At 35.2% G+C, this 11017-nt stretch overlaps 1 protein-coding gene across 1 annotated transcript; it reads right to left on the minus strand.

Moving 5' to 3' along the window:
• Positions 1-1895: 1895 nt before the first annotated feature.
• LOC149925357 (uncharacterized) lies at positions 1896-10754 on the minus strand. Its single transcript, XM_090161733.1, has 4 exons — positions 10422-10754; positions 6538-6703; positions 5745-5992; positions 1896-2131 (listed from the first exon to the last, which is right to left on the minus strand). Exons 1-4 carry the CDS (start codon positions 10752-10754, stop codon positions 1967-1969), a joined length of 912 nt encoding a protein of 303 aa, XP_090017859.1. The 3' UTR covers positions 1896-1966.
• Between the last annotated feature and the right edge of the window lie 263 nt (positions 10755-11017).

An 11017-nucleotide genomic window follows, 5' to 3' on the forward strand; every position in this document is an offset into this window, starting at 1 on the left:
GTTTAAAAGAAAACCCTAATTTAGTGGTTGACGAATTTGGTAAAAGCTCTAATCGAAGAGTATCATTCTTTGATTAAATTGCGAGGGCAGAAAATTTTATCTTTCCTAAGAAAACGTTTAAATTAACATATTAGTGTCATAATTTTAAAATTTTTACTTTAGTCAAGAAAATTCTTTAAAATCGGACATTTCAAAATTAAAATATATAGATAGGGGGGAGGGGTCTTTAAATCAGACCGGGCCTGTGTGTTAAAAATTCCTGGCGGTGGTACTGTCTGTACCTCCCAGTGGTTATGTTATCAACTAGGCATTTCCTCAAATGAATTTCGCGCGTTGCATGATGAATGCGGAGAAGCCGTGCTCGAACGTGTTTAAACTTAGAACCACGCTGGTTTAAGGGGTTTTCCCCCGAGCTCTTCGGTTTCCCCTTCCATAAAAACTTGTTGAGGTTAACGGTAATAGTTAGTGTAGGGAGCTGTTGGCTCGCGTGGCATGAAGGGCTTGCCACCATTGTAACCCGGCCACCCGTTTAAAGACATTATAAGTCGCTAGATGATTTGGGGCTAAGGTTGTTCCTTGGGTATTAGCCTAGCTGATTATTTTTATTATTAAGAAATCGCCACCGCGAGCCCTTAGCACCGTAGCCAAGGCTTTTTCACAATTTTATCACTTTCAAACTTAAAATTAACACTTATCGTTGCAAAATGATTCATCAGAACCTAAAACTGGCTTTTAGAAAGAAGATAACTTGTTTCTGAAGGTATTTACTTTTCAAATTTGAGATTTTGACGAAACTCTCCCAGAAGCGTGAACTACGATATGTAGTCTAACTTTCAAATAACCCCGTTTTTGCTATAATCATTTAATTATTTTGTTTAAAAATATCAAATATGGGCAATATTATTTAAATTTACGGACAACTTTGTGTGAGACTAGACTAAAATGGAAAATTGGGGTTTCGTTTAATTCTTTAAATAGATATTAGGCAAGGATCGTGAGGAATTTCATTTTCCATTTATGCACTTAATAACTTAAACATTGTTTTGTATTATATTTATATTTCTAAACATGTTCCATTTATTTTATTCAGAGTTACCACGGTATCTGGAGAACATGTAATTCTTTGAAAAGTCAGGGAATTTGAATATGGGTATAAAAATCAGGGCAAAGTCAGGGAATTTAAATATGGGTATAAAAGTCAGGGAATTTTCTAAAATTAGTCTAGAAATCAAGGAAACGTTAGTGAATTTAATTTCGGTTGCAAATAGGAAACTTTTACTAAAGTATAGGTTAAAAAATACCAAATCTTGGCACAAAATAAGTCAGAGAAAATCTCAGGAGATGGTCAGGGAAAACCTGGAAAAGTCAGGGAATTTGATTGTGAAAAACTGTGGCAACACTGTTATTTTAAAAGTTTAGGTTTAATTAATCCTTAGGAGACTGTAAAGCTGTTGTAGCGCTTACTCCATTTAGTGCCCGACGCCAGTACTAAAAATTAGCAGTTTTACATTGAAATTTCGGTACCTCAAGCAATTAGTAAAACAATTACAGTATTATACATGCCTTTTAGTGGCAAGAGGTAAGTGAAAGGCAATTTGTTTCTCTTAAATCAATTTTATTTTTCAAATGTTATGAAGAAAGAAAAATTAAAACATAAAAAGATATATATTGATAAAAATGAAACGATTTTGTTCCATTCTTCAAAGTTATTGAAATTTCAATATTTCTAGAAATCTAAGCTATTTGTTCATTTAATTGAATAAATTATTTCCACTTAGAAAAATATTGTCTCATTAATTGATTGATTTGTTTTGTCTCATTAATATAGTTTTCTTATTAGAATAACTTTATTTTAGCCCTAAAGAAATAGTAAACAAAGCACAAACTGGTCAGAGTAATTTTAACTTTTTACTTTAATTTCATATAACCTTAAGATACAGTTCCAAAACTGTGTACGGGTATGAAACTAAAATTTAAATTCTGGTTCTTGCTTAGCAAGACGTTCTATCATAGATTGAAGATGCGAATCCACAACTGGTGTTTTATGAACCTCCGCTATTTGCGACGCGGTTAATTCACACATCTCCTTTGATATTTCTTTCAGCTTTCTTCCTGTTTGCATAGCTAAAACCTGCGCAATAAACGATAAATAAACACAAACCCTGGTACATTATACAGGGTGTTTTTTTTTGCTCGAAAAAGTGATTTTTTCAAAAACTATGTTTTCTAGAAAGTTGAAATTTGTACTGTACATTATACGTGCCGGGGGACACTTTTTACCAAAATTGCATTTAATCGAAAAATATTTACGTTTTTTGAAAATTTAAATTTTAACCTCTAGGTGCTATAAGAAAATTGTCAATGAGAAAATTGTAGAGCGTCACCGAAAACGTACAAATAGCTATGGCGCGAAAAAAATAGACGTCTTTTTCACTGACAAAATTCGCCTTGAAAAAGTGACAAGTTGGGCAAGCTAAAATAACTTTTTTTGAATTCCATTGGGAGAGTAGTGTAGCTTTATGAAAGTCAGAAATTTGTTAATCTGGTGTTTAATGCAATAAACACCGCTGAAAAATCGAGGAGACAATGGCGAAGAAATTAAATTAATTAATTAAATTATTAATTTTTATTTAAATTACGTAAGATCTGGCGACCTTGCTGGCCAATGTGCCGAACCATTTCACCTTATTCATCGTTTTGAAATACAGTATTTCACATTTCGGGGGTCATGAGGCGTGGCACTCTTTTTGAAACCACAATCTGGCTCATTTAGCTATTGACTTTTCCTATTAGTTTTTTAATCTAACAGGCCTCTATCTTGAAGCAGAAGGAAATGTACTTGAAGTTTGAGATTAAATAAATTTTTTCACCCTGATCCAAAATTCTAAAGCTTTTTCTTGAAATATAATTCCAAGTTGTTAAATTAATGTTAGTTTAGGGTAAAATAAGCTTTCGCAGAAGGAAATGGTCAAATTGGTCCAGAAATACTTCATCTATCTTTAAGTTGTTAAATTAATGTCAGCTTAGGGTAAAATAAGCCAAATTTGACTAATATTTAAAATTTGTCTTTTTTATTGGATGGAAAACGCAAATTTCTGAGCATATATATAATACAGGAGGATAATAACAATAGCTAAAATAGTAGTTGAGGGAGGGTTCAATTATGAATATTTCTACTGAAGTAGCTCCTTCGAGCAGAACCCAGTTTAAAATATAATAGAGGATTATATTTTAAGCTAGGTTCTGCTATACAGCAGCTTGCAGGAGCACCTTCAGTAGAAATATTCATAATTGAACTCTCCCTCAACTACTTTTTTTGCTAAAAGTTGTTATAAAGTTTAACTCTTTGGGAGTGACCAGTTATTCATTTGAATTACCTGATTTTGAAAATACTGCAAGAAATGTTTTTAAATAAATATAAAGCAGTTCTTTCTAAGGTCATTCTGGTCGTTTTATTTAGAAACTATGGCATTACAAACTAAATGGATGAGATTAATTTCAACGCGGATAATTTTAGTTATAATTACACGTAGATAAAATGGTTAATTAAACATGATTTAAAACGTAGATATTTAGTAAAGAAAACGTTTAAACACGTTGTTGTAACGTATTAAATACGTTGGGTTATAAAAGTTTCAAATGCGTTGATGGTAATAACGTTGATAATTGGTTATTCTTTGTATATATATTAACATTTTATTATACGTTACAAAAAACGTCTAATCACCGGTCATCGCGATATCTACTATCAACGTTTACCTTACAGCTTTTTCTCAACCGTTTAAAAACGGTTAATCAACGAGATTTCGTTACCCGGGCCTGGCTTTGGAAATAAGGTAGCGAAACGCGAACACGTTAATTTCAATTAATTTTTAGACAAGCCGAATTTTGGTATTTACCTGGTTTTGGAAATAAGGTAGCGAAACGCGAACACGTTAATTTCAATTAATTTTTAGACAAACCGAATTTTGGTATTTACCTGGTTTTGGAAATAAGGTAGCGAAACGCGAACACGTTAATTTCAATTAATTTTTAGACAAGCCGAATTTTGGTATTTACCTGGTTTTGGAAATAAGGTAGCGAAACGCGAACACTTTAATTTCAATTAATTTTTATACAAACCGAATTTTTCGAGTTACCTGGTTTTGGAAATAAGATAGCGAAACGCGAACGAGTTAGATGGCGCCTGTATCAGTTGGCACGAGATTCAAATATGACGATAGTGCGTACCCGGTTTGTATGGTTCTGCGAATTCGCCAGAAATCTCACTTAAAATGTAAATTCCTTAATGAAACCTTAACCGTAGTTCCAAAAGGATCAGAACTAAATAAAAATATAATTTACAACCAAGTTTGTCTTAAGTTAAAAAAACGTATGTAAATTTAAAGTCGAAAATCGCCCAAAATCACAAAAAGGGGCAAATGAATATTGGGTCATTGAGGATCTGATATTTTCAGTCGATTGACGTATCATTGTTTGACCCTAATGGTTGAAGATTCAGCGGCGGCATCGGCGGCTACGCACTACGTGATCTTAGTACACACAAATACCTTAAGAATTGTGTGTAAAAACAATTGTACATACTACCATACGTTTCGGGAATAGCTCATACCCCCCTTTGCTGGCACAGCTTAATTGAGGAATATGTCACCTCTGTGTCACTAACAAACTATATACATACATAAATACATATATACATTTATATATACTGGTATATATAAATGTATATATGTATTTATGTATGCATATAGTTTGTTATTCTCTTATATTTTAAAATTATTTATTTATAATTTTTATGTTATTACTTTAGGAAAATAAAAACGAAAAATTATAGTACTAAAATAATATTATCGAATTGTTTTTTAAACTATATTTTCTAGAATGTTGAAATTTTTATGGTACGTTATACATGCCGGGGGACACTCACTGACAAAATTTCATTGATTTCGGAAATTATTTTCACGTTTTTCCAAAACTTAATTTTTCACCGATAGGTGCTAGAATAAATTTGTCAATGGGAAACCTGTAGAGCGTCATCGAAAAATTAAATGAATTTTTCACTAAAAAACATGACTTGAAAAAGTGACAAGCTGGGCTAGCTAAATGTTTATTCCTTTCATTTTTATTATTTTTGTTGTAATTGTATTATGGTAATTTTTTCTCGATAATTTTCCATTTTCCACAACATTTATTAAAATTGGCAATTATACCATGAGCGCTAAGTATGTATTGTACACTTGATAGATATTTCGTCAAACGCACCTTATACTCAGGGGTTAGACCTTTGTCACTTTAATGCAATGACTATTCTGCAGTATGGTAATGTAGAACCTAGATTTCGAGGTGTTGGTCAGCAAAAATATTCAACTTTCGATATAACAGTTTTTAAAAAAATATATATCTTTTTCGAGCACAAAAAAAACACCCTTTATATTAAAATATATCTATTTATTTTTATATATTATTATTTCGTATTTAAAATTGTAAAAAAAAATTATCTAGTATATTTTTCAGTCAAGCGAAAGCTAAAACCCCTCACTTCATTTGCCTTTCTTGGTTTTTGGAAATGTCATGATAGGAAGGAGACCAAAAATTTAAACATGATCAAAATAATCAAGTATTTAAAATAGATAAAAACAAGGTTCTTTTAAATTGTTGAAATGTTTTGAATTTTAAGTTTTTTGTTAAATGTATGCCTACGTAGCGGAAATAATGTGAATGAGACAGCCTTTAAGAAAACGTACTTGATTTCTGGCGCTAATTTCGAGCGCGATTTGATCGTTTAATGCCCTGGAAATAGTGTGTCCAGCACTGACGGATCCATGATGAGCCATTAAAAGATTATCCACCTTTCCCTGAAGCAGCCTTCCGAGACGTTTACCCTCATTCAGGTCTGTCACCAGACCACCGAAATCGAAATCGTACTCGATTCGGTTGTAGAGAGCCAGGGCAGTTTGGTTAAGCATCAACAAGGTCGGGTCTTCCAGGCTGGCTGTAAAGTTCATAGGTTCGATATAATATTAAGCTTAACTTAATTGACGATAAGTACAACACTGAATGATTTACGTTACGTAATAGACGGTAAGTACGACACTGAATGATTTATGTTACGTAAAAGAGGGTAAGTACAACACTGAATGATTTATGTTACGTAAAAGAGGGTAAGTACAACACTGAATGATTTACGTTACGTAATAGATGGTAAGTACGACACTGAATGATTTATGTTACGTAAAAGACGGTAAGTACGACCCTGAATGATTTATGTTACGTAAAAGAGGGTAAGTACGACACTGAATGATTTATGTTACGTAAAATAGGGTAAGTACAACACTGAATGATTTACGTTACGTAATAGACGGTAAGTACGACACTGAATGATTTACGTTACATAATAGATGTTACGTACGACACTGAAAGTCAGTCGTTAGCCATAGTCGAAATAAACTATATTATGTCTATTCAATCTTAGTAATTTAGAGGTGCTAATACCCTTTGGAAATGGGTCAAAGGGTTCTGTATTTAGGGAGCATTTACCAATGGCGCAAACGTAGGGTGAATGCGTGTGCATCATGCAGGCAGTCTCGGGTCTGGCCAGGTAGAATCCACGGTGAAAAGATCCTGAAATTTGATGCAGGGACCCGTTTCCTTCGACCACTTCTCCTGTCTCAACATCTATACCCAGAAGCGACGATGGTGTCACCTGTTAACCCCAAAAAATAACAATAGACAAGGTCAGGTTCTTTTGTATAGTAGATAAGATAAACAAATATTTAGTGGAATATCCTAAGCCCAAGCAGAGAAGGGACGCGATAGTTTAGAACGTATTAGGAAATTCCAATTGCTGCGAGGTTTATAGAGCTATCTTTGGGAGATTTTCTTCTACGTTTCGGACTTTCGCGCCACGAGTTAGTGATGGCGGAAGCTGGAATTCCTTGTTAGGGTTATACTCTCTTTTATACGCTCGTTTAATAAAATTAACTCCTTAATTTATAAAACCGCCGCGTAGGCTTACAAGTTTACATTTTCCATAAAAACCAGTTGCAAACCAAGTAGCTCTGTGTAATTAAACAATAAATTGTACACAACGTGTTGGTCACCCAAACGCGTTTGTAGGCGAAGTTTTAAAGAACGGGTGGTTTTATTGGCCGAGGCTTAGCTTCAAATATTTAAATAAAGTGGTAAAGGAATTTTTATTTTAGAGTTTCAAGTCATTTCCTTCGTCGGCTAACGTGAAAAATCTTTGGACACATTCGTGGCGCGTGCGAAGGAAAGAGAAGTTTTGGAAGTAGATTCAAAAACTTTGGTACCAACAAAAATGCCGAAAAGTGTGTTGAACCGAAAACTATTTCGTTATACCACAGTAATTAATAAGTTTAGTAATTATCCAGTTCTAGATCAGCTAGCAGTTAAGAAATAATATGATAAATAGGGTTTAGTGGTTAGCAGTTCAGAGAGTGATTTAATAAGAATGAATAACTTCATATCAAAAAAAGAAGTCTAATGGAACCATAATATGGTTACACATCTTGCTTTCATAATTATTAAAATTAAAATTTTACCATTAGCAATATTTCAAGATACTAAATAACTTTTAAATGTTTTATATTAAATGTGTTTGTAATGCTTACTTCACCTTGTGACCAAATGATGCCGCAGCTTTGATCGATGTTTATTTGAATCTACCTAGCATTTTTAACTGGCAAAACGGTATTTCGAAGTAAATAAAATTTCCCGCTGACCATTTACCAGAAAGTCGTGATACATTCTAGGCCCCATTTGAATTAAAACTGCAACTAACTAATAACAAAGAGAGTCGTATTAGCTAATAATCAATAGCCGGGACAAGTGGCGCAGTCTTTTAATCCAAAGCGTCTGTGTAGCAGATAATGTGGAGGGTCAGGTGAAGACGACCACCAATTCTCCAACGGGTGATTGTAATACTTCCGCCACGGGTGTCCCGTCGCTATCCCCAAATATTACCTCTTTGACGTGGCCTTTACACATATCTCACCCCTGATTAATCAGATGGACGAGCGAATTGAATTGTCCGACAAGTCACAATTGTCACATAAAAAAAAGCTATAATCAGTGTTGTCAGATGTGCGATAATTGTTTTATATTAAATGTGTTTGTAATGCTTACTTCACCTTGTGACCAAATGATGCCGCAGCTTTGATCGATGTTTATTTGAATATACCTAGCATTTTTAACTGGCAAAACGGTATTTCGAAGTAAATAAAATTTCCCGCTGACCATTTACCAGAAAGTCGTGATACATTCTAGGCCCCATTTGAATTAAAATTGCAACTAACTAATAACAAAGAGAGTCGTATTAGCTAATAATCAATAGCCGGGACAAGTGGCGCAGTCTTTTAATCCAAAGCGTCTGTGTAGCAGATAATGTGGAGGGTCAGGTGAAGACGACCACCAATTCTCCAACGGGTGATTGTAATACTTCCGCCACGGGTGTCCCGTCGCTATCCCCAAATATTACCTCTTTGACGTGGCCTTTACACATATCTCACCCCTGATTAATCAGATGGACGAGCGAATTGAATTGTCCGACAAGTCACAATTGTCACATAAAAAAAAGCTATAATCAGTGTTGTCAGATGTACGATAATTGTTTTATATTAAATGTGTTTGTAATGCTTACTTCACCTTGTGACCAAATGATGCCGCAGCTTTGATCGATGTTTATTTGAATATACCTAGCATTTTTAACTGGCAAAACGGTATTTCGAAGTAAATAAAATTTCCCGCTGACCATTTACCAGAAAGTCGTGATACATTCTAGGCCCCATTTGAATTAAAATTGCAACTAACTAATAACAAAGAGTCGTATTAGCTAATAATCAATAGCCGGGACAAGTGGCGCAGTCTTTTAATCCAAAGCGTCTGTGTAGCAGATAATGTGGAGGGTCAGGTGAAGACGACCACCAATTCTCCAACCTGTGATTGTAATACTTCCGCCACGGGTGTCCCGTCGCTATCCCCAAATATTACCTCTTTGACGTGGCCTTTACACATATCTCACCCCTGATTAATCAGATGGACGAGCGAATTGAATTGTCCGACAAGTCACAATTGTCACATAAAAAAAAAGCTATAATCAGTGTTGTCAGATGTACGATAATTGTACTCGTCGAAATTTCATATTTGGAACGTGCGATAATTTTAACGGCGTATTATCTAGAACCATATTATCAATATACAGACTAGGTCAGCCCTCGGAAACTTGAAGCTGCGTGTAGAAGTAGTTTTATTAAACGCAATCTACACTCAGCTACAAGTCCCTTCGAGGGGTGGATTCACCTGCCAGAAGCGTATGCGATTTTTAAAACTGTAGCATTTAAATATTTTTTTGTTTTAGTCAGAAGTTATTAAAATTTCTTTTTAAAAAAAAATAAGTTTCCCGCCAGTTTGTTAGGCGTACAATCATCGATAATTTTTTGGCTTTGGTACAATAAATTGAAAAGACCTGGCAACACTGCACTATGGCTTTCCAAAGCAAATTATTCTTCATAGTCTATCAGTTGTAACATATGTAACATAATCACTCATAAGTATGCCATAAAAGCATTTTCGTTAATGAAACCTTGTTCACGGGATATGACGTAAATTACGTCACTTAAAACTCCGTGACGAAATACGCGTCATTAACTTTACTGATGGGAAACGGAAGTTAGTGAGAATTCCTCGCGCGTTTCTGGCTTTGCCCATGTCAAGTTTAGTTCGTGCCTCGCGATCACAGGATTTCATTTCCATGGTAACCTTTTCAATAGCGCAAGGATTATAAGCATTTTTGCATTTTTGGGTCCGCTTAACGTATGTTCCGCGTGAAACAAGGTCTGATTGAATTTTTTTCAATGGATATGTTATACAGAGGCATACTTATGAGTAATTATGTTACATAGGGTTGTAATCGTGTTAATTCTAAGCTCTTAAAATATTTTTTCCGAGATTATTCAAGAGTATTTATTTATAGTTCGGGAGAATTGGAGCATGGCTACAAATCGTCTCAGCATTCTCCTTAAGTACAAATAAATACATAATCGAGTTTAAATTACGTCATAGGCCACCGACGTCATTCTGAGGTATGACGTCAAAGTACCATCCTTTTCTAGAAGCTTCTTAATATCAAGGAATACTTCCACGCAAGTTCCCATACCAGAGTGACTAAGAAACATTATATCACCTCGGGCGGGAATCGAACCTACGACCTTTGAGTTACGGTCCCATCGCCACAACCATTGGACCACAGACGCTACGAGAAAATAAGCCTCGGATTCCGGCCCTAGGTGATATGATTTTTCGCAATCACTCAGGAATGGAAACATGCGCGGAAGTATTTCTCGATTAAAAGAAACCTCGCTAATTAGCAATTAACAGTTTAATAATTGGGAATTGAATCTCACGTCTTTAAATTCCAATGGAAATGGAGTTATCAATATAATTTGCCGTTCTCCATTAGCCGATGGTGAGCGACAACTCAGATGGTTGATATTCCGATCGCTGATCCCGTATTCGGACAACAGCCGATGAGCGCCGGCCAACTGTATCCTCAGAAATCGGTTCGCATCCTTCGCAGATAGACCTTCCACCGAAAGAGGGTGTTTCAACTTCATGCTGCCGAACCAGTCGCCGTGGTGTTCGCAACTGAGAACAGATGAGCCCCGATACTGAAAAGGTCCAAAATTTTTATCGTTATTCTTATTACAAGGAAATGGTAGTTGCGTTCGACGCGCCATATTGATTAAGACGATTATGATTTCAGGTACGTTCGCATCTAGGAGCAACAAACACAAGGAGAACGCAGCTAGCCTTTAAACACGCTAACGCAGTGTTGTGTACAAATTTCACTGGACGAACCTTTACGATGAGCGTTTTACGGGCAGGGGGAAGACAATTTCCTAATTTTCCCCTTCCGACGGCAGCAGGCGCTAAAGCGTCTAACCTATAATGTACACAAGAAAATACAATACTTTTGACGGGTTGCGTTCTCCTTGTATGG

This window comes from Leiobunum rupestre, chromosome 10 (assembly GCF_980474605.1).
Source record: "Leiobunum rupestre chromosome 10, qqLeiRupe1.1.hap1, whole genome shotgun sequence".
In the NCBI taxonomy this organism is placed as follows: Eukaryota; Metazoa; Arthropoda; class Arachnida; order Opiliones; family Sclerosomatidae; genus Leiobunum; species Leiobunum rupestre.